At 43.7% G+C, this 24,818-nt stretch overlaps 1 protein-coding gene and 2 pseudogenes across 1 annotated transcript; 1 reads left to right on the plus strand and 2 right to left on the minus strand.

The window, feature by feature from the left end:
* Nucleotides 1-1,757: 1,757 nt before the first annotated feature.
* LOC123397860 lies at nucleotides 1,758-2,823 on the minus strand (annotated as a pseudogene).
* A 4,209-nt stretch (nucleotides 2,824-7,032) lies between these two features.
* On the plus strand, nucleotides 7,033-7,584 carry LOC123396867 (annotated as a pseudogene).
* A 5,861-nt stretch (nucleotides 7,585-13,445) lies between these two features.
* Nucleotides 13,446-24,009, minus strand: LOC123398439. Its single transcript, XM_045092909.1, has 24 exons — nucleotides 23,703-24,009; nucleotides 22,698-22,807; nucleotides 22,209-22,374; nucleotides 22,024-22,124; nucleotides 21,845-21,917; nucleotides 21,625-21,766; nucleotides 20,886-21,046; nucleotides 20,478-20,602; nucleotides 20,292-20,391; nucleotides 19,989-20,085; nucleotides 19,841-19,892; nucleotides 19,420-19,521; nucleotides 19,193-19,339; nucleotides 18,939-19,110; nucleotides 18,601-18,846; nucleotides 18,312-18,466; nucleotides 17,849-17,977; nucleotides 17,602-17,719; nucleotides 17,224-17,419; nucleotides 16,904-17,015; nucleotides 16,672-16,826; nucleotides 14,563-15,976; nucleotides 14,281-14,475; nucleotides 13,446-14,185 (listed from the first exon to the last, which is right to left on the minus strand). Exons 1-24 carry the CDS (start codon nucleotides 23,851-23,853, stop codon nucleotides 13,709-13,711), a joined length of 4,896 nt encoding a protein of 1,631 aa, XP_044948844.1. The 5' UTR covers nucleotides 23,854-24,009; the 3' UTR covers nucleotides 13,446-13,708.
* Nucleotides 24,010-24,818: the final 809 nt, after the last annotated feature.

A 24,818-nucleotide genomic window follows, 5' to 3' on the forward strand; every position in this document is an offset into this window, starting at 1 on the left:
TTTAACACGGTTTGCATGTAGATTTAATACGTATAAAGAATCAGTCAAGTGACCTTCAGTTTCATCTCTAATCCTAATTTTGTTGACGTGTTCATTCTCAACCCGGATGAGTACCGGTATGAAAGAAAGATGAATAATGACTTATTTATTAAGATTGCACCCTAGATAGTATTTTTATTAAATGTTTAACAGATAAAATAATATTATATTTAAATTCTACATATTTTTCTAATCAAATTTCATGTATAATATGTTAAATTTGGAGTTACGGTTTAAAAGATATGAGTATTTACAAAAATATTTAATATATACTACGAGTTTAATGTCATAAACAGTAAGTGTTTTTTTGTAAAATCACCTCGGTGGGTTTTTCCGACGGAAGTGATAACCTCTTTATTATTAGGTAAAGATATATACATAGCAAAATGGCCCGTACATTGCCACAGAAAAAAACATAATCTTCAATGATGATGACCACATTATGTTCACATATGATCGCTTGATTTATAAATTTTATTCACAAATACAAGAAAATGATTCTTCTTTTAAATTCATTCACAAGTTGAATCAATCTTTACATTTTCAAAAAATATATATCATGGTTGTCAAAAATCTTGGTAACTCAAAGGTTTATTCTGAATTTCAAAAAAAAAATAGAAAACATAAAAAATAATAATCCGATCCATACAACAGTTAATTCTTAAAAATTCACACAGGTTTGTTGCAAAGACTTAGAAGCATTAATGTTTAACTACATACATTAGATCTTTCGTGAACAATTTTATAAATATGAGAACAATTTTAAAATCGAGAACATTTTTTACAATTTACAAACATTTACTAAAAATCGTGAATATTTTTTATATTTTGAAAGGGTTTAAATATTTTCTTTTGAATTGGCGACCAATTCAAGAAAAGGCGAACATAATTTTTTATGTTGGAGGATTTTATTTTAAATTCACAAACATTTTTGAAACGCATGAAGTTTTTTTCAATAAACAAACATTTTTATAAATCAGTAATATATTTATTAAATTCATGGACATTGTTTTTGAATTTGCAAAAATAATATAAAAATCCGGCGCTTTCTTTGAATCCAAGTTTTAATTCAAAATAAAAATTCGTCAGCATTTTAATTCAAAATTCCTATTTTTGAATATGCAAAAGTTTTTGTAATTCTAAATTATTTAAATTATAGATAAACAAAAATGGAACGGAAAATTTTAAATAAAAAAAAACTATCAAAACAGGCATTAGATATTTTAAAAAAATTAGGACATTTTTTAAATGCATTAACATATTATGAATTAGAAAGCATTTTGTACAAATATTTTTCTAAAATTGCAAACATTTTATTGTATATGCCAGCATTTTTTACAAAACTCCGAGCAGTTTTTGAAGTCACAAACATTTTAATTTTTTAAATATGTTGATTTATAATTTTCAGTTTATTAAAATTTTAAAGATTATTTGAAGTTCTAAATTATAACGGAACTGAAAATAAATAAATAAACGGAACTAAAAGCAGGTGCCTGTGCATGGGCCGGCCCATACAGTGTGCTGGATATTCTCCCAGGGTGCAGAGCGTAATATAGGAGGTTTTTACATGGGCCGGCCCAGTCCAAGATTTTCGCTTTATGAAACTTTTTCTATTACTTACCGGTGGCATGGTGGGTAATTTATGCAAACTTTAGGGCTAATTTCCAAGACGGACGAGCAGAAACCGTATTTGCTTTATTATTAGGGAGAGATATATATCTCCCTAATAATAAAGCACCGATGGCTTCTGTCGTTCGTTATGGCGTTTTTGCAGAAAGACCCCTATAGTTTCCTTCAACTAACCTGCAGTCCGTTTATAAGTGAGGCCGAACCGTTTTTTCACATTTTACACAAAATCCCCTTGCTTTCATGCTAAATAACCAGCGTTCCAAATTTTGTGAGAGTGAATCGTTTTTAATGACGACCATGAGCGCGGCCGAGTCGCCCTGCCGGCCGAGGTTCTCGCCGAAGGGGAACCTGCCGAGGTAGAACTCCAGGATGCTGAGGCCGAAGCTCCAGATGTCGCCGGCGTAGCCGTCGTAGGTGGCGTCGTTGATATCGGTGTTGATGCGCTCGGGGCTCATGTAGGCGATGGTGCCGACGGAGGAGTTGCAGGGGTCCATGGTCTTGTTCAGGATCCGGCCCACCCTGAAGTCGGCGATCTTGACGCGGCGCGCCGAGTCGATGAGCAGGTTGGAGGGCTTGATGTCGCAGTGCACGATGTGGCGGCGGTGAACGTAGGCGATCCCGGAGAGCACCTGGCGGGCCACGTGGGCCAGGAAGGGCTCGTAGGCGATGCGGCATCCGTCGCGGGACCCGCCGTCCATGTACTCGAGCAGGATCTGCAGCTCCCCGCCGCGCTCGCACATGTCGTGGCAGCGCACCACCACCGGGTGCTCGGCGGTGCGCAAGATGGCGATGTCCCGCGCGATCTCGCGCCGCACCGCGTCGTCGTGGTTCCCGTAGAGCACCTTGAGCGCGTAGAAGCGGGTCGTGGGCCTGTGCCGCACCATCCACACCGTCCCGCCCGCGCCGCTGCCCACGCGGCGCACGCGCTCGAGCTCGTGCAGCGGGGGCGGGGGCAGGCCCGTCGGGGTTGGGCGGGTTCGGCGGCCCCGACGGGGGGAGCAGCAGTGGTGGGGGAGGGAGGGGGAGCTGGACGGCCAGGGAGGAGGAAACGTCCGGGTGCTGCGGCATCAGGAGGCTGAGATCCGGGTGGCGGCGCGGGCGGCCCGGCGTGCCCGGCTGGGCCGGGAGGCTACTGCTGGTGCCGGTCGGACGCATGGCGCCTGCTCGCCGCGCGCGTGCGGGTGGGGATGGGGATGGGGGTGGCAGTGGCGCTGCTGCTGGTGGTGGTGGTGCCGCCTGGAAGGATTTGTCTGGTTGCGCGCCGGATGTTTAATGGGGGATCAGGTTGGTGGGGGGACGACCTCTCCAAGAATTGAGAATGAGATGGTGGCAGGGGGGAGAGGACAGGAAGCCAGAAGCGTTCTGCGTCGGGCGAGCGGACGGAACGGCCTCAGCTGCTTTTTTGCCTCGGAGAAAAATGTGTGTGCGTGCCGTGTTGCATTGCACCTCTCACTCTCGAGCGCTGAATTAGCTCACGTAGTCAAGTTACAACTTTCCACGAAAACAGAGCTCGTGCTACGGTACATGGCCATACCACGTCCAAGCACGGACAATTTAGTTTTTTTGTTGTGAACGGAAAGAATTGTACTTTCTCCGTAAATAGTGATCTAAACGTTGTTACATTAGTTTATAGAGGAAGTATTATCAAGGTAGCTCATTACAATCCTGCTGACACAAGATGCCGATTTCATCGGGTCCGTTCCGTAGCCAAACAGCAGTATAAGGGATCGAGAGTTTCATTTAAGCTAACATACAACTAACTTTATTTCTACTCCTACTCACATGTGATATTACATGCTCTGAGCCTACAGAAAAGAAGCCTCTTTATCTCGCCAACTCGAGCTGCTACACGTGATCGGTTTTGGTCCGGCTCCATGATCATTTTGTCTGCAATGATGCTATTAGTTTCCAGTATCAACGGTTCGTTGTTGCTCCACTCCAAGGCTAGGGAGGGAGAGATTCCCTCCCTACATGATTTTTACTAACAATTTAGTGTTTTCGGTCTCCTTTGATTTAAAGACATTTTATAGAATTTTTGGAGGATTGAAATCCTTAGGATTTTTTTCTACATTATGGCATCTTTGATTCAAAAGAAATAAATAGGATTTTTGAAGGATTGAAATGATTTTAAATTTTAGCTATGTTGGTCCTTTTATTCATATGATTGAATCCTATATAGATATTTCCGATGGAATCTTTTGAACTACATTTCATAGAAATTCTAACATCCACTTCAACCTTTTTTACGATTCCTTTGTTTTCCTGTGGCATCAAACACTCATAGCTAATCCTATAGGATTCAAGTGGACATGCCACTTCAACCCTATACTTTTCTTATTCCTACGTTTTCAAAATACTATGAATCAAAGTCTGATGCATCTCAAAGATAGTTAGTGGTTGTGTCCCGAATCTAAGTAGTACACAACTGTTGACAGAATCAAAATTTTCAGCATTCATAGAATGAATTCGAAAACATATTCATCAAACAGATTAGGGAGTTGGAAGAATATATGTGCCACCGTAGCAACGCACGGGCATTGTCCTAGTATTAATAAAGCAATTAGTGCTTCTGTCGTCCGTCATTAATATTAACCTTAAAGTTGACATAAATTACCCACTGTGCCACCCATAAATAAAGAAAATGCTTCGTTTTTCTTTTTTAAATTCGTCGTCCAGTGGCTTTGGTTCATCTAGCGCTCGGCCCTTTATATACAATAGATTGACATTAGCCCGAGTGGCTTGAGCCTTCAACTCCCACTAGGGATACCCAAGTTCAACCCCCACCACCATCGAGTTTTCTTTTTCTTTTCTCTACTTGATTTCAGGCTGGGGTAAGTTAGAGCTGCATTGTTGCAACTTCGGCTTAATTTTTTTAATGTTTCTATTTTTTGCAGATTCAAATATATTTTTAAATATTCATATCTTTAAAACTCTAACTCTAAATTTCAAAAAGTTATATATGAAATAGCTTAAAAAATATGTAAACTTCAAATATAATATTATCTTTCATGATAATTATTTTTGAAATTGTCTTTACATCCTTAATTAATACCTTTTTATATGGGGAATTTTAAAAACTTTGGCCCAAGTATTTTTCTTAACGTTTCTATTTTTTGCAGTGTTTCGAGAAAATGTTAGTGAAATACAAATCTTCACAATTTTGAAAAAATGATCGTGTATTCAAAAAACATTTGGTAATTTGAAATAAAATGTCCATCAAATTCTTTACAATGTTCACACAAATTAAAGCGGATACGTAAATAACAAACAAAACAAACTGTCTCTTACGTAGAGATTATATTAGGAGATTTGTAGATTTCGTTTTATACTTTTATTAAGTCCCTCACGCGCTGCGTAAGAAAACAGTTTCCATGTTTTTGTACAACGTTGTGCCCCAAAAAATTGACACAACTTTTTATAGGTTAGTTTTTGTAAGTTATATGAAGATGACTAAATGTTCATTTTGCCTCCATACACAACTATGTTTATTCTGATGTCATGGTTTTTATTGGTTATGAAAAACACCACCACGCTAGGTCAAAGCGAGACATATCATTCATTAATCTAGCTCACACATGGTTCATTAATGTAGTTTGCTCAGCCAAAATATATTTTGTTATGGTTAAGAAAATGTTCGTGAATTGAGTTCACGATTTCAAATATGTCCATGATTTTCAAAAATTGTTCATGATTTCATGAACATGAAAGTGATAGTGTATCTCGATGATGCAGTAAAATATGGTCATTGCCATTAGAGAATAGGATTTCTTTTCTCCCGTTGCAACGCACGGACCGTTTTGCTAGTAATAATAAAGCGCGGAGCGCTTCTGTCGTCCGTCGCGGTCATTTTGCAAAAACACCCGTCGCTTTTTCAGTATTCAACCCGCAGTCCGTTTTTGAGTCAAAAAAGAATATTTTTTGCATTTTTTAGAAAACCCCCTGATGTTTCAGGTAATCAACCCGCAGCCCGGATTTAAGTCAGAAAACGAGATGTCGCTGTCGGCGATGCTCCTCTGCGAGGGCGCGGCCTGATGTCTCCGGATGTGGCTGCCGGCGATGTTCCTCAGCGAGGGCGCGACCCGGTGGCGCTGTTCCTCGGCGAGGGCGTGACCCAGTGGCGTCGTTCCTCGGGGAGGGTGGTGCCCTATGGCACCGGATGTCGCTGTCGGCGATGCTCCTGGGCTAGGGAGTGGCTGTGCTAGGTCGCGACGCAGCAGCGTTGGCGATTTGGATCGGAGCCATGGCGATCTGGATCAGAGATGTGGCGACGGCTGACCAAGGGCGCAACTGGCTGATCGCTACATCGGTATGTGTGTGGCTATTTAATCCATGGCTTCGGTGTGGCTCAGGGTCCCCTGTGCTGCCCTTTCCTCTATTCTGATCCATGGAGGCGAGTGGCATCTAATTTGTGTTTTGCTTGATCAATGCAAACGCAAACAGAGAGATCGGATGACCCAATGGCTAATCAGCTCAGATATTGATCTGATTGATTGAAAGATAGCATGAAGTGAGTACACATAATGACAGAAAGAAACCAAGCTTGCCGGTCATGACGCGAAGCGCCGGCGGGCCGGCAACAACCTAAAAGTGATCGGGGCAAGGCGTAAGTCAGGAACTAAATAAAACTAGCGTTATGTACTTTGCTTCTCCTTACATGATTAGCTATTTCCATTTCGTTTTCTTCATATAGTGATAAATTTGTCAAGCAATACTTGTGTACAATGTTTCTACATGTACAATAAACATCAATCTTTTAATACCCTCCTCTCTTTTTTTTAAAAAAAAAAGGACAGAAAGGTCATTATGCAATGTAAAACCTGAATTACAGTTTGTATAATCTGGCCTCCAAACATGTTCACCTAGATTATTTTTATAAATCAGATTATATAATCTATCTTCATAATCCAGATTATCATAATCTATTATGGTTCCAAACAGGGCCTTAAATGAAACTGATGAATCTTATATTCTAAAATGTCTACATGTGTTCACACAAAACCGTGGTTGAAGACGAAAGGCGTCAAGGATGCACAATATAATGGAGGGCCCGGAAAAGGCAGCAGAAGAGCTCAGGTGAGATAGCCATGAGTGAGGCGCGTCTCGACACAAAAGGGCAAGGTGATGCTGGGTGGAGCTGGAATAGTGCAAAGGTCTGACCAACCAAACCCATGGTGCAGGAATTGAAGGTGGACGCTATTTCAACTCAGGTCCTACTTAAACTCGATATCATTTTATATGATTATTATTGTTTTCTCCCGTTGCAACGCACGGGCCCTTTTGCTGGTCAAGAGAAAGGCAGCCAACAAGCTTCAAGATAGGTGACGATGGACGCTCGAAGTTGGTCCGTCGACCGGCGACCTGACCATGCCGTGCCTGCCTCACGAGCTGATCCTGTGGAAGATCCTGGTCCGGCTGCCCACCAAATCACTGCTAGCTGCGGCTGCGGTGCGTCTGCAAGGCATGGCGCGACACCATCTCCGGCGCCGGCGCCGACCCCTCCTTCTCTCAGGCAGGCGCACCTCCACAACTTCACCAGCAAGACAAGAAGCCCTACAGCTAGCCTGCTCATCGCACCACGTACCAAAAGCGACAAGGCCTGCATGGGCTCGCGCACTGCGACGGGCTAGTGTTGCTACCCGCCGATCGAGGATACCGTACGTGCGCGTGCTCAACCCGGCCACACGCCAAATTCGCGTGCTGCCTTCGAGCCCGAACAGCGTTCCGCCGCGTTCGATCGGGTTCGGGCGCGACCATCATCGCTCAAACGCCTACAAGGTCGCTCGCTTCTTCCAGGGCCTAACAGTGAATTGGTCGAGATATGGATGTGCAACCAAGTGGAAGGCAACAACCCGCCACGGTGGCATCAGCGGCATGTGCTCGACTACCCATTTTCCATGCGTCTTGATGATGAGATAGTGTACCAAGATACATTAGATTATCTCTGACGTCCAACTAGATCGTAAAGGAGACAAGGCTATGGCTCGCATGAATGTCTTGAGATATATACTACAACCCTGATATGGGAACGCTTGTTGAATACTCATGGAGGACCGTCAAAAGGTTCCATGTAATCTTTTATGTTCCGACCCTAGTTAGAATATAGATAGATAACTTGTAGCTGACATATTGCTTGCTATGTAGTAATCAACAATTAATGACCGTCACTGGTACTTCTAATAGACTTGTTTGCACGACGTAAATATTATGGACTTCGATGTGATTTCATAATGGCTTGGATGATGATGAGCTTCAGATAACTAGGTTACTCTAACTGTTTTTGCACAATATTTCATTTACCGAAAAAGGCTTTTTCCTCGCTTTGTATACAAAGCAGCCAACACCGTACATAGATCATTGTTGGGGCGAACATCACATCAAGCTCAAAAAACAAAAAAGAAACAAATGCCAACAACGTTAGCTCGACAAAGAGCGGACCATCCTCCACCGCTGTGTTTTTTAAGACAAACCACCACAGCCCGAGGCTCCGATACGTCGCATGCCAAGCAACACCTCCAAAAAGGGATGCGGCGTCGATGACGCTGCTGCCCGGACGAGTCCTAGGGTTTCCCCCGGCACGTGGAAGGGGGTAGGGGATGGCTACCACCGACACCCTCCAGGAAGGAATGGTGGCACCCGTCGGTGTCACCGCATCGGAGTCGGACGAACCGACAAGTATTTCTCCCGCACTCCAAACCCCACCGCCCAACCGAAGCCGACCAACCAAACCATCGCCTAACCCCATGCACCAGCACGGTTGCGCCACCATCCATGCAGTCTCACTGCGAATACCAACACGAGGCAAGGAGATCGGAGAGCTGCGCCAAATGATGGAGCAGCAGCACAAAACCGAGCAGGAGGAGATCCACCTCCACCGCCGACGTGCGGGAGGCACGCGCCTTCGACACTGCCGCGGTCACCGACCAGACACGGCAGCAGGGCATACCAGGCCACCCCTGGCCCAGCCAGGCCTGAAACGGGCCCGCTAAGCCCTGTCGGCCGTACTGCAGCGGGCTCGTAACGGTGCCGCCAGCACCCAGCCGCTGGTTGCCGCTCCCTCGACTCCCGAAAGTTCTGCCGCAGACCCGCTCTGTTGTTGGCCCGTCGAGGCCTAGGTGGGCCCCGTAGGGCCTAGACCTAGGCCGGGAGGCCGCCGCCAGATCGAACCACAGCTTCACCCCGCCGCCAACGACGACGCCGCCGCCCAGCCGTCCGCCCACGCCACGTCGGGGAGCCCCGCCGTCACCTGGAACGCCGGCCCCTAGGAGCATCCCCCTGTGCAGCTCTGCCCCGTGTCGGAGAGCCACCGGGAGGGGAAGGGCAGGGGGCCGCCGCCACAAGCGAACCCGGGACAAGGCCGATCGTGGGTGCTAGCGACGGCGACGGAGAGGAGAGGGAGAGGGTGGGCTGGAGGAAGGGGAGGTTGGCCGACGCGGTCGCTTGAGAGGAGAGGGACGCACACTACTCCTCATTTTTGTCAAAATATTTCATTTTATACATTTTTCTATGTTTTCAGGAGGCAACAAGTTCGGGTCAACTTGCATGTTTGCTTGCTAAGTTCGAGTTAGTTTTTATGCATGTTCAAATCGGTCTACGTACGTGTCCGACGAGCTGGGTATGGACTCTATGGTGCCTATATAAGCACAGGATTAATCGAAGGCTTATACAATAATTATAGGATGAGGGAGATTTCAGGGATGCCGGACAAGACAAGGAGAAGGGGCCCTTATCCCTAATATAAGGTCACATAAACATAATTTTGTTGCTTTGTCATCTCAGTTATTCAAAAAAAAAGGGTTCTTAAACATTCATAGTATAAGTTGTCGTTAATTGGCATGTTTTTATAGAAGACCGCTAGGCATCAGACTACAGGTACTTGCGTTTTAGCAAACAGTAGGAAGCCGTCCGATTAAATGCATCAGGGTCGTTCGATTTGAGTCAGGCCTTATGAGATCTGATTTGGTAATTGATTGATTGATTGCTTCATTACTACCCTTTTCGGAACATGCGGCTCATACATGCACTGCTTTATGGGTTTTCAAACGAGACTAGTTTGTCTTTCATTGCTTCCTTTTAAATTATTATTTTTTTGCGGGTGCATTGCTTCCTTTATGAGATGTCGTGTCAAACATTTGCTTTCTGTGATTTTATAATTCCGTTAACTATAATAATTTTATTTTCATCTATTATAATTTTTGTTTGGTCTAATAGAAATCCGTGTCCATTTTTAATTGTTTGTTTTCTTTCAACTCAACATGAATTTGTTTCTGTCGACTAGAAAATTTGCTTACCACATAAAAAAAAGACTACAAAATTTGCTTCCTCACTTTGTTTTGGTTCTATCAACAATAAATATATTTGCTTTCCGCTGATACATAAATTGTGCTACTATACATTGTTTCCTAACAAATGAAAGTTAGCTTCCATGCAACAAAATCCAAATACATTTACAATAAAAAAAATAGTTACATTAAAAGAAAATCTGATACAAGTTCAACGTCTAAGATGGCTCCGCTGTTGGAGTTCGGCTGATATGCATGCAAGCACATCCTGCAGGAGGGACTTGATCGTTGTCTCCGCCCATGTCTCCACCACCTCCTCAGCCGCCTTCAAATGGACGCTCTCAACATTGTGGGGAGAGACTAGTGCAAGCAGTTTGAGAAAATCAATGATGTATGGTATTGGTTGGCATCCTTCTGTGCAAAACATATGTAAGCACACATGAAAAAAAAAGATGATTTGATCTATCACAACATAACCAGTGGGTCATGGAAGCACAAGAAAAGAAGCTAGCACGAAGCAACAGTTTGAACACACATGCTATGTAGTGGAAGCACCGACATTTCAGATGAAGAAAAGAATACATTGCTATAGAAACATCTGGGAAACCTAAAAGTAGGAAGCATAGCTTATACGAAGCGGATATTTGATCAATAGAAACATAGATGATATGCAATGGAAGCATACAAAATTGAGATGAAGAGAAACATCAATATTATAGGGAGCATATGCGACATAGAAGTAGGAAGCATGGCTTACCCGAAGCAACAAAAGTTGCTTTGTCACAACATACACGTGGTTGTCTGTTTGACTAAAAACAAAGTACCTAGACCAAAGAAACATACAATATATAGCACGGTGCATGACATCCCTGATAACAATAGCAACAACAAAAATCTTAAGAAAGAAGAACCAGAGAGTATGGAACCATTGTATGAAACCAAAGCAGAATGCGAAGTATATTATTTTGGAAGCTCCATCAGCAGGAAGCATGAAAATGTCCTTTCTCAATATCAATCCTCTTACTTTGAAGCTTGGAAATAAATAAGGATACTAAGTAAGATTACCGCAAACATGGGGATGCATGGTTTGTGTCACTGGCATATCGAAATCACTCTTTTTCTCAATAAATTCACTGAAAAAATGGGCGAACTATGGAAGCATATGTAATATTAATTTGGAAGCTTCATTACTAGGAAGCATGAAAAGAGCATATCAAAGTCATCTTAATAAGAAGCATAGGAATTTAAAGACCAGAATACTCACACACACTGTATTAGAACCAAATTTTAGTTGCAGAAATTAAAAATTATCCAAGCGTGAACAATAAGAACATAGGACAAAACAAGATATGAACACGTTTAACAATCAATTCGCAGACCAAGCGAAATAAATTGCTTGTATTGCACAAATTTGAAGTAGGTTAAATTAGGTGTCAGGTAACCTAGATCAGAGGAGGAGGCATGGCCGTTTCCTGCAATCTGCCGCGCATGCTGCCGATTCCGAATAGAGCCGACCCACAAGGTGAATAAACCCAATGAAAAGGGACGCGCGCTGATCCTCATGGTTGCTAATCCTCCCACCCATGTAACGAATCTGCAGGCCGCGTGAACCACAACGGCGGGCCACCTTGCTGAAGATGGGGCACCGCAACGCTACAGAGACGTGGCACTCGGGCGCCGTGTAACAGTCACCACATCCTATTGGGTTGCTGGAGAAGAACTAGGGAGGCGCCAGGTGGAAGGATTAAAAATGCGCTCTAAATCGGGAGATCGGCGGCTTGGTGGGTGACAGGAGCCATGTAGACGGAGAATACTCCCTCCATTCCCTTATACAAGGCCACAAACTCATATTACAGATACCAAGGCAAAATTTAATGACCGATTGGAAAATCAACTTTTCTTTTCGTTAACCGGAATCATTAATACGCTGCATGCATGCAGCGAATGAGTGAGAAGAAAGTAGCCAACTGTCATTATGAATACATGCATGCAATTATTAAACAAGTTGCTAGTATGAGGAAACATCATTAATGTTACCTCAATTACTGTCGGTGGCCTTATATAGATGCAAAATATATTTTTCATAGTGACCTTGTATAAGGGAATGGAGGGAGTAGCTCAAATAATTGGAAAACGACATCTATACACGTGATTAGGGGGGGAGGTGGGCCATAAAAACATTACTCAGGTTGGAATGGGATATGCGGCAAAATCGACAAAATTGACCCCTAAACCAAACAAATTCACAAACTGGACTACGTTCAAAATAAATTTGACCCTTTTGTGTGGCGTCCGACAGTCGGGCGTCACACTACACTATGTAACGCCTAGCATATGGGCGTTACACTTCTGGCCAACGTGGCACCCGGGGCCACACTCCTGATTGTGTGACGCCTAAGAGTAAGGAGCCACACTACACTGTGTGGCGCCTGACTGTAAGGAGTCACACTATCTTATATTAAAACTGATATAACTTTTAATCCGTACATCCGATGAAAACGTGTCTTATATGAATATTGTGTAATTTTTTGCGTTCTACGCAATGGTGACATTTTCAGCTATATTAGGATAAATTTTTAATGAAAAATACGTTATAAAAATACATCATAATATAACTAACCATATTTTTAAGACTTAAATTTGGCATGATGATAGCCATTGACCTATAACTCTTATGTATTTGAATCCTACATGAGTTTTGCACTACATAATGTGTATGTTCAGTCATGCATATGATTTCCATGTTAGTCATCTTTAACATGTTCATGTCTTGCATTTAAGTGACTAACATGATATAAATGAAATTTTATTACAGAAAGCTATATTTTATGAGATCCATGGTGAATCTAATGAAGGAAGACCCGATATGTCTTGAGCAAGAAGAATCACGGAGCCTACCAATCCATCACATGCAGTATGTCTTGTGTTCTTGTTTGTCCCCTTGCATATTGCAATATATAGGATAACACGTACCTTGCAAAATTCAAAAAATGCTTCTCCGAGTAAAATACTCAGATAAACCTTTTTTGAATTTTGGTTTTAACTCGAAGAAGATAACACGTACCTTGGTTTTTTCTTCAACCAAGGTTTTACTTCCTCCATTCCTAAATATAAGTCTTTAAAGAGGTTTCATTAGTGAACTACATACGGATGTATATAGGCATACTTTAAAGTATAGATTCATTCATTTTGCTTCGTATGTAGACTTATAGTAAAATATCTTAAAAGACTTATATTTAGAAACGGAGGGAGTACATGACATGACATCCTGAGAGCGAACCGCAGGGCACAAGCCTTTGTACAATTAACACTCACCTTCATTACCAAAAATAATGCAAATTAATTCAACTTTCAACCACAAGAGATCAACAAAATACCATAAATACCGTACATGGATCACTAGATGCTAGGACCGAGCTCTGTATAATCAAATGGAGAAGCTAATCACAGCAAAATTAACATGACCACAAGCATTGCAAATAAATTGAACTTCCAAAAGACAAAAGAACAGCGAAAATATATTGCATATGCCGTGGGTAGGTACATGGATCGCTATCTGCTAGGACAAACAAGCCCTATCTATGTATGTTCTGTAGAAGCATATATAGAAATTAATCACAACAAAATGTTATCTCCAAGGGCCAACTATTACCAGAACTGCTACAACAACCCGGCACAAAACAAAGAATGTTAACTGCACACTAATACATACAAGAAACAGAGGCTCAGGTAAACAGAACAGAACCCGTCACACGCAAAACTTAGCCAAAGGGCGAGGCGACGGGGCCAGCGCCGGCGAGGGCGTCGGACCGCTTGATGCTGCCCATGCCGCAGATGACGCAGCCTGGTGCAGATAGGGCGGAGAACTTGGCGCCGCAGAGGTCGCAAACGTCATGGCCGATGGTGGAGAGGCGGCTGAGGGTGACGGCGCAGAACTGCGAGGGGTCCTCAAACGGGTCGATGGACTTGTTGGTGAGCCCCCGCTGGACGCACATGTCAATCAAGCTCTTGAGCTCGTCCTGCTTGGTCGGCGGCGCCTTGGAGTAGAGCAGGTCCAGCATCTGCTTGGCGTAGGCGAAGTTCTGGACCTCCATGTTGCGCTTGATGGCGGTCCGGATGCAGTTGATCCGGTGCTTGGCCTGGATGGGCAGGGATGCCAGGTGCCGAGACAGCCTGCCCATCTCCTCCTTGGCGCTCAGCGTGCCAGCTCCCTGGACTCTTTGCAGCCGAGCGATTTCCTGCACGCATAAAATTTATTTCAAGCAAAAAATGAGCAGCAGCGGCAGCAGAGAAGAACCTGAACTTTGATGACAGATTAAAAGATTATTATTACCTGTAGCAATGAAACGGCGATCTTGTACTGCGCACAAATGGTAGCCTGTGCTTTGATGTCGGCTTCACGTGATTGGTCCTTGGCAAGGGCCAAGAATGCTTCATCCAAACAATTTAGTGCATCCGTGAGCTGATTCTGCTCAAGATGAGCAAGACCCATCCTGTAGCATTCTGCAGCAGGAGCGCCACGGGGTACCTGCAATCACGGATACAGGTGTCAGCTGAAGCTATGCCAAGTCCATCAGATAAAGTGCCTAACAAAAGGTAGAGTAGAGTAAAGTACCTGGCCAGGACGCACGGCTTTAGGCGCTGGGGGCTGAGCAACTTGCTTTGCTGCTCCTGGACCCTCGAGAGCACTGAGATCAATTGGTTGCGACGGAGTAGGAACAGCAGGTTGGAAGCCCTGTGGCTGTGAAGGAAGAGCCTGGCTCTGTGGGGGTACACCACCGTCAGGTAGGCCAATTGGGTTCATAGGAATGCCTTGCTGCTGAGAGAACTGGCCTTGTTGCTGAGCGAACTGGCCTTGCTGTGGCCCCTGTGGCGGCACCCCACCATCTGGAAGACCAACATTGCCCGTCATGTTTTGGTTAGGTACCGGTCTGCCAACGTTCATCCCAGAGTCAGGATTGGCCATTCTTTGCAGAATTGCTCCTGGAGGAGGCAGTCGATTCGCAAGTTGCTGTGATGGAACGGTGTTCTGGAAGAAGTCCTCGGGAATAGGTCCAGCTGTCACTCCCAGGCCTCCGATTACAGGACCCGTGCCGCCTGCCGGCGCTTGTGGTGGTGCCACCAAAGTATTTCCAAAGAAATCAACTGCGCCACTCGGCATTGCTGGAGCAGCAGATGGTGCTGGGCCTGCTGGTTGAGCCAATTCTTGTGGTGTTCCTGACAATGACCTTGTCCTACTGATCGGAGGAGCCATCAAACCTAGCTGTTTAGTGGCTTCTTTCAGTTTGTTAACATCAACAGCAGGTGCAGCTGGCTTATCACGTATCCTGATTTGTATCCTTTTGGTCTTTGACGTTGACTCATCCTCGTCACTGCTTCCAGCATCAACAACACCATACAGAGTCTTTTTAAACTCCTCTGCTGCTTTTGCCTGTTCATCTGCAGAAGCAATTTGAACCCCTAGCTGCCTGGCCAGACTATCACCAACTGAATCACCAGCAGCATTTGCTTTGTTTTTCAGTGCCAATTCAGAAGATGTCGGTTGCGCATTCTCACTGCTGGCTGCTGCCATAGCTTTAACCAAGCTCTTTTCGCTTACTTCCACTACATTACCCCGGCCCTTCATCACACCCAAGTAAACACCGATATGATCTGCAATAACGGATGGGATAGCAGCATCAGTTGTTCTCATGTAGGGCATGACCTCTCCTGCAAGCTCCCACTGAGGAATACTCTTCATGCTGGTAGGTGTTTTGATCTCCCAGTTCCCTCCTGCCCATTCCGGGCCTTTAGGCACCATGCTTTCAGCAGCAAAATTGGCAAAGACACCTTGTGTCCATCCAGTTGAACGAACTCTCAGTATTCTTTCGAGATAACGTCTCAGCTCAGGATCTGTACCAGATTCCTCCAACTTTTGTGCAAGGCGTCGCAGGGCACTAGGGTTCAGGTGACATATAAACAGATCCAGCATGCTCTCATGATCTGCAATAGCCTCAAATGTTTCTTTTGCACTGTCAAACTGACCATACCTGAAAATGAATGCATCAATCATTTATGCTCTGAATCACATAGAATGTTACACCTAGGAAACTGGAAATAAGGAAAACAAGAACAGTCCTTACAAAACATAAATTTATCCAATGATATTTAAGGAGCAAGAAAGCAGTCGTTAAGGTTATATGTTAATTAGCAAAGGACATGCACAACATGTGATTGCTATGTAAAATACTATCTCCCCTAAAAAAACATTATCCAAACACAACAGATCACTTTACTTTGACTACAAAAGTTCTACATGGCTACTAGTCTTGTGACTGGGCCGGCATGCCCACTAGTCAGAACTTTTCAAACAAAATTAACTACTATGGATACTGTCTGGAGTTGCCAATGTGGAAATGAAGCCATGCCAGGGAAATCTTTGAAGTTCCATATACAAGATGATGTCTAGTATCTCTAAGCGATTTCAGTATTTGTTTGGGACAAAGGGTAATAGAACATCACAGGATCAATTCAGACAATGTTTTCAGGGAGGATGACACCAATTCTGAAAGCTCAATATCTATAGAGTGTACCTGGAGTCGAAAATACATTTACATTTGGTTTGTGCAGAAGTATTGACATCTTGTGATACAGGAAAAAGAATGGAAATAGCCTTTGCAATTAGTCATATGAGTGGAGAGGATATCTTATTGTAGATCAAGTTAGAGATGATAGCTGACCGTACTTAATGCATGCGTAGCCCAACTCTCGGAAACGCTGGAACAGATGAGAAGTGGGAGGGCACTGAGGATAATCTCTCGAACGCAGAAACTCGTCTTTCAATATCGATAAAGCAGCAGAGAACCGGAGAGATTTGATTGCGTAATTGCAGCGCATGATCTACCACAAATTGCAATGAAGTATTAGATCAACGAAGAACAATTAAGGAAACAAAAAAGGGTGGAGGTTAAGCTCACTTGTGTAAACTGAGGTCCTGCTTGAGATAATGATACAGCAAGGTCTCCACAGACAGGGGGCCCTTTAGATAATATGTCCAGGGACTTAGGAGTAACACGCAGACTATCAAACCTGCAGTGGATAAGGACATAAATGTGTGAATCATGGACATCCAGTCAAATACATAAACTACAAAAAAATACTCTGGTTTAAAGTTTAACACGCAACATAAAACATGAATAAACTACCAAATGACAGTGCATGATTGCTAAATGCTACAACAGAAATAACTCACTTGTGTACTGGAAAATGACTACAGCAATCAAGCAAAAAACAATACCTCGATGTTATTTGGTATAGCACTTCTGAAAGATCGATTTTTTGAGTAAAGTGTTGCTGCATGGTAGCAAATCCAATAAGAAGAGGTTCAAGAAGACCAACTAGACAGCTTCTTATTTCCACACCCTTTTTCTGTCTCGGATTTATATCTGTTGGATTCACAAGCAGCAGACGGTCGTTCAAGGCACCAAGCAACACTGCATGCATAAAGATGAATATGGTTAAGTCCAGCACGAACTCATAGAATTAACAAGAAAACAATAGCATGGAGCATGGTAACAAACTGGGAACATAACACAAATGCTCGGTTGATTATTTAAATGAAAGAAAAAGCAACTTATGTCATCATAACAAAAAGAAGTCTGGGAGTAACTGTTACCAGAACGAGGGAAGCTAGTGGAAAGGATTGATCGAACTTTGTTGTCCCATCCAAGCATACTTATTGCAGTTGCACTTGAGAAGATAAGCGCTGGTCCAACCCACAACATTGACCGATAGTATGCAGTAGTTAAGTGCTCAACAAAACATGATTAACAGTTTAGAGCAAGACAAGACATAAGCTATCCAAGTTTGAGTAACAACATAACGAGCGAGAGTATCGGAAAACTAGAATGATTAAAGGATATTGATGGGAGACCACGATCATATTTGGTTGAGCTGCTTGAAAGTATATCAAGATCAGCAGAGGCAATTAGTACCCTTTGGTTTGTCAATATTCCGGCAACAGGACCTCTCAAAGTTGTTTGCCAGTGGACCTGCATATTAGATAAATTTCATTAAGAGTACGCAGGTCAAACACAGTCAAGTAACTGCATGCCCATAATGCTGGTGGTGAAACTGAATGCTTGTTTTAGACAAGTTTCAAAAGGGTACTAATCGAAGGATGCCCATATTAGATTAATATTTTAGACATGAATCAATGCATCATTTGAAAATCAGTTACGCCAAACTAATCGAAGGAACCCATCCAAGAACATCTTTGGAAAATGTATCATAATTTTGTGAACCCCATCATCAAGAACAGTCACTAACTTCATTTTGGAAGACTGTTTACAGAACCCTAGGAGTGAATCAATACAAATAAAGCACCTGAAGAACAGTCTCGTTTGGCTTCAACTTGATAAACTTCTTCCCTTCAGTTTTTGTGGTAATAGATAGCCCATTGTCTGTAGATAACCTATAACCAGTGAGGAGCTTCGCCAGTCCAATATGTTTCCCCGAGATCACATACAACAAGGATGATTCTGCAAGGAGCAATGCATTAGTCAGCAATAGTTCACCCGAGCTCCACTAACATTGATATCCCAAGTAGGTCACCTCTATAACATATCGTTCTTTTTTGTTGAAAGAAGAGAGGCAAGATGGCAGGACAACCTACCTTGTGGAGATGAAAATATGCGATCGACCTCGGACTCAAAAGTAAACTGCATGGGACCTTGCTTTTGTGTTGGATTAGCAGTAGGATTCTCAGCAAATGTGTTCTCTTCTTCGAGCACGGCAGCATTATTTTCAAGAGCTTCCTTCGTGGCTATTGGTTTGAGATTATAAAGATTCAGGCTGGTTCTGTCATCCTCCAGAATAGCATATTGATTATCATCCGGTCCCAAAAAAGTAGCATCTCGACCTAAGAAAGAGCAACACATGCCAGGGGTCAGCTAATCATGTAGAAATGTCCTACGCTGGCAATTAGATACAGTATGTCACAAAATGGAAAACCTTTTATTGAACTTCCTTTGCTGTTTACTGTCTGTAAATCAGTCTGCTCCCAGTAAAGAACAACTTCATGCGCCACTCCACTCGGACCACTTAATTCAAACACAACTAGAAACATATGCTGCTTTGGGCTATATGAAATATACTTGGGGTGGCATTCCATATTTGAGGGAATCTGGGAATAGGGTGCATGGGAATTATAAAACAGAGAATGAATAAAATAAACAAGAAAATTTGCACCATTGTTCAATAAATACCGTAGAGTAAAGCTTCTTATAGAGATTTTCGGCTCCAGATGATAGGTTATGGGCCATCAAGTTAAATCCATCCAAGTAGAAAGCTCTAACTGGATACTGAACCACACGGTTCTCCTGGTTGAAGAAGTTCAACTCCAGATGGAATGGCTGGAGTTACAAAACTAGCAAACTGGTTAGAGAGTAAAATAGTTGAAGTAAGAAAAAACGTTGAATGTTATAGCAGTCACCTGACAAACAGGAATATCTCGCAAAAGGTTGCTAGGATCTGAAATAGTAACAAGGGGTAAACGAGAGATTGGACCACTTTTAGCATGTCCCTCCATGAAATGCTGCACAAATTGTTTGCAAGATATTAAGAAGTTTGAAACAACATACAAGCACAAGTATTGATTGACTGGCAGAATTAACCAACAATAAGGGCTAAAACTGATAAGATATAGAATATTATTAACAAATGGCTGAAATGGGAAGCTTTACTGATGCAACATAGGTTAAGAACACATTCTTTTGAGAATGAAGCTTTCAAAGAGATTGTTGGTTTTTATTGTGAAACGAATGTATACTTTTTGAGATACGATGGAACCTACAAAGCTTCAATTCATGTAAGGACATTGTACAAGTTGAAAGCTACCAAAAGGAGGCACATACACTGTGAAGGAAAGCCTTCCTTGCGACATCTGAGATAGTTAGCTTGCTCTGCCTGACAAAAAGAAAAAAAATCAACTCCAACCATTAATAAATACTGTGTGCAACGAAAAAAGTATGGTGACATAGTATATGGAAATACAAATTCTACCCCTTCAAGTGCTGCTCTTGAAGCTGCGCCTGGAGTTGGTGCTCTGCTAAAATTCCGGATGAACCCAGGGCCAAAAGTTTCTCTTTTAAAACAGCAGCTGCAATACCAGAACATATTATAGTGCATAAGTGCTCAAAATTCTAATAGTGTGGCAAATACAGCCTGACTTCATACAGTATTTTAACCCGTAGGATCCAATTAAAATGAAATGAAGAGTTTTCAGCAATTTTAACCAAGGGGATGATCTGAGAATATTGAAAATATAGCAAAATAAGAAGGAAAAAAACACATCCATATGCTTACCAGTTGACCCCCTAGCCCCCTGTAGTACAGCAAAAAGCTGCCTCCTTCCTTCCCGTGTGTATGCAGCCTTGTTCTTTGCAGCTTCTGTCGCAGACATATCCTGCAAAGCAGTGAAGTGACATTTTTTTATGAAACTCATTGCAATTAATACTGCATTTATGGGGTTCAAAGTTAGTGTGGCCTAACTTGAAAAATCACTGCAGCCAAATTGAACTTTGGATGCACTGCCAAATTCTTTATTCGAGGCAAAGGGTACACCGCTTCTCCACCTTGAAGAGTGAGTATCTTTGTGATGTCCATTGTTTCAATAGCTGCATAGTTAACGAAGAAAATGGTTACACAGCTCATTGTAGGAAGGAAACAAGAAAGATTAGCAATCAATAAGTAGCACATTTGATAAACAAAATTATTGAGACTATTTTAACAACATATGAGAACAATAAAATGGCTTAAGTGCTATAACAAAGATGTACAGTCACCATCTCACCGAGATACACCACTAACTATCCAAAATAACAGTTGAAACCCGAAGCATAAAAAAGATACAAAAAAGTTCGAGCAAAAGCATAAACAGGAAGGAGGACAAAAACTAACCTGCACGCTCAAAGAAATGAGTTTCCATAGGTTGTCTATTGTTATTTATTATAACTCGTGTCTTCCATACTTGGAGACCCCCATCCTTTGAAATCGTCACGAGCAGCTTTAGCGTAGGAAGCCAGGAAACAGATGTGATTGGCTGGGAACCAGCCTGTGTACTGATAGAAAAAAGGCAACAATCAGATTATCACATTGCAGATAGATGAAAGATGTAGAAGGAAATAACTGAGAATGAACAGTAGATCTGGAAGCACTGAATAACATGGCATCCAAATAACAGAGAAGTGCATGGAGCGGGTTGACTATGCTACAACATGTCACTACGCATTTCCTAATGAAATTCATGTCAAGGAACTGGAAGCACAATATTAGAACTTTAAATTGAACTTGTACAGAAAGATAAACTAATTAGATGTAAAATCAATTGTCTTCCAGTGGGGTGACAGGATTCCACTATAACTTCTGCAAAAGGACATGACAGATAATACAGCTAGCAGCAAATAAATCCAAAGGAACCACTCTAATATGCATAAAAGCAGCCCTGTAAAAACTGCTCTAACTCAACCGGTGTTTTACTCAACTCAATGTTTGATCTCCAACCAACAATCAATATAACATTAATGGTGTCCATGCGATAAAAACTTAGTATTACTGCACAATGTAAAAAAAAATATCACAAAACAAGAGATCATATTTCTCCCAATCTCAACAGTGTACAAGGTACAGCACAACTTACATTCCAATCATGTTTGGCCTCTCAGTTGATACATCCCATGCCAGGAGAGTGCCCCCTCTATCACCAATAAATACCCACTCTAAGGTCGGATGAAACCCAAAAGCACCAGCTCCCATGAGCTTAATTGTACTGTCAACCGGAACTGCCAAAAAATGGAAAATTTATACAGCCTGCTAGTGGCTAAATGATTAAACATAAGAAAACAAGCAATGTATATTACGTTGTAACGTGTAGTGAACAGCATATGTCTGGACGTTGTAGGCGCGTACCAAGCCTTCAGCATAAGCTACATACTGAAATTATAAGTCTGTATGTCAAGATAGGAAAATAGAAGAAAGCACCAAAAAGATATGTAAAGGAATCAACAAAAAGAAGGAAGTAAAGGAATGATTGACTTACGAACACAGGAAGTCGAGGATGGCAAGCCAGGTTGACAATTGGTTTTTTAAGATCAGTCTTTATTTTTGTTGGTGGCCTCCCACCTTCAACAGTCCCAACAACTACAAGAGAGAAAGGGCATTAAAGAACACATATAGGTGAATATTATTAATGAAATGCAGAGCCCTTCAAGTGAAGAGAAAAACCTGTCACACTCATTCTTTTGTGAAAACCGAAGAAAACGATAGGTTCGAGAGGTGTCAACGCAAGATGAACTTCTGTGTCTATTGAAACGTGGTCTGTTTTTTTCTCAGGTGAGTGCAGCACAAGCGTCTGCTCGGTAGCGAAATCACATGATCTGATTGTAGCATCCTACAGAACGAGATATGCATAGACAAAAAACAGTTGCATGAGATGTCAATACCATGTGAGATCAGAACTTACTACAGAGCGATATTAATATCATGTGAGTTCAGAACTTACTACAAAGCAATATTTTATCATTGTGATGGCAGATGAATGATGACAGATAAAAGCCATAAAAGAGGTCTAGTGATAGAATTGAACAATAGTAACTTTTCTGCCCACAGTATTGAAAACATAGGCAATTCTGCTAGTTCTAGATGGTACAATATTATTTGTTGTTCTAAGTGGATGAAATAGCTTCTACCAAATAACAGAGCATTGAAACAAACCTCGAGGATAGCAATGATAACATGGCTAGAGGTAGGGCTATATGCCATACGAACAACACGAGCTCCAAGGTCAACCAAAGCTATCTTGCTTCCAGTCAAAGCATCAAATTCTGCAAACAGAAGAGAAAAACGAGACAACCAATGAGAGCTTTACAACATATACCAACCAGAGCACCCCTTTAACGTCTTACACAAAGTTCAGTGTAGTTATTGAGTAAACAGTATGCAGTGGAGTCATACTTTTTAAGCATAACCGATTGGATTATCCCAAAGTGACAATCAAAGGATCCCCCGAACCAGAAGTGTACAACAGGATGACATGAATGATGAATCGCAGTAACATATCCAAAGTAATGCGACTCTGCCATATGATACCGACATTAACTAGCCGTGGTCAGGCGATAGTATCTTCCAGAAATCCTACTACAACAGCTATTACTCAGCAGATAACCATGGATACATAGTACCCACAGCTCCGCGGCATTTTAGGCCCAAGAGGTGTCACCTGGGTGCCGAAAACAAGCTATGCAAGTGATCTGCGTGGGCTAAGACTAACTAGTCAGTTACTGCAGGTCCATGGACCATGGTACTCCAGGCGAGAGCTGGACTCGTAGTTGATCAATCACACTCGTAGTAGATCACTGACGGCAGCCACACACGGTAAACTCGGGAGCCCAGAATTCGAGCTCCACAGCCCCAGGTAGTCAAATTCGAGTACTCCTGGCGAGAGCTGAACCCATGCCCGGCATAAAATTTCCCACAGCAGTCTCGCGTCCATGAAGTGGTCGAGCTCGCACGCATGGGGCGCTGGCTAAGCTGCTCGGATCAGTGAAGCTACACGGGGCGCAAGCAACTCCCCGCACATCTCCGGCGCCCGAGCTAGTCCGGTTCGAGCACCGCCCTGCTCAGATCAGCAGCGGCGGAGACCAGATCAGCAGGACCCGCCCTCCGAACTAGCGGCGGAGGGGTGAGAGAGGGGGGAGACGGAGGGGGGAGGGGGAGTACCGACGACGTGGGTGCCGACGGCGACGGCGACAATGGCCTGGGAGGCGCGGAAGGCGGCGGCGTGCGGCTGCAGCGGGCGCGCGGGGGCGCCGGCCCCGCGGCGGCCGCCGGCGTGGCGGAGGTCCAGGTGCTGCACCGTCTCCCACTCCATCGCGCCGCCGAGCCGAGCCGAGCGGAGCGGATCTGCCAGCACCGGCTCAGATCTCCCGGCGGCCGGTCGGTCGGTCGGTGGTGGGATTTGATCTCGCTCTGCTCTCCTCTCCTCTCCTGGGGACGACACGAGAAGATGCGACTCGGCTAGGCTATACTGCCGGCTCCTGAATGAACCAAGTGGTTCTGTATGCCCGGTGGGCCCGGAAATCAGCCCCACACGGTCAGGAGAGGCAAAAAAAAAAAAAAAACGCCCCTCGTAATTCGGTGTATTTACCTACTGATTTTCTCTCCAGTTAAGCCGCCTCCTTTTGTTGACACATGTCTGGGTTCAATACATCCCTTCCGAGCCTTTATCCCCGCAACCTTATGCTCTCTAGATCTAGTCGCGGGTCATCTTCTCCCTCTCGTCTTCTCCTAGTCGCGGAGCCGCACTCGTGATTGCTTGCCCCCTCTCCTCCACCCCACCCCTCTCAACCACGTGAGGGACACTGCAAGCCCGCCGCCCAAATCTTGCCGCTTCTACAAGCATTTTTTTCCTCTATTGTTGCATCCTCATGCCAATCCTACCCCTCCGGCGAGCTCTAACACTCGTCATCCGCGTGAAGCAGGCGCTATTGTTCATCCTCGCGCATGGCAGCAGTCGCTGCTATTGCATCCTCGCCATGGACGCGGCCGCTTCTATTGCATCCTCACACATAGCAGCAACCGATACGGTTGCATCCTCGCCATGGATGTAGCCGTTGTTGTTGCTACGGGGCATCTCCCTCGACTCCAGCTGCAATGGAGCTTCATCGCGCTGCCGGTGCTGCGTCGGACCTTCGTCATGACGCTGGGGGCTGCGATGGAGCTTCATTGCGCCGTCGGTGCTGCATCGGGCCTTCGTCTCGACGCTGGGGCTACAATGGAGCTTCATCGCGTCGTCGGTGCTGCGTTGGACCTTCGTCATGACGTTGGGGGGCTGCA

This window comes from Hordeum vulgare, chromosome 5H, assembly GCF_904849725.1.
Source record: "Hordeum vulgare subsp. vulgare chromosome 5H, MorexV3_pseudomolecules_assembly, whole genome shotgun sequence".
NCBI classification, from domain to species: domain Eukaryota; kingdom Viridiplantae; phylum Streptophyta; class Magnoliopsida; order Poales; family Poaceae; genus Hordeum; species Hordeum vulgare.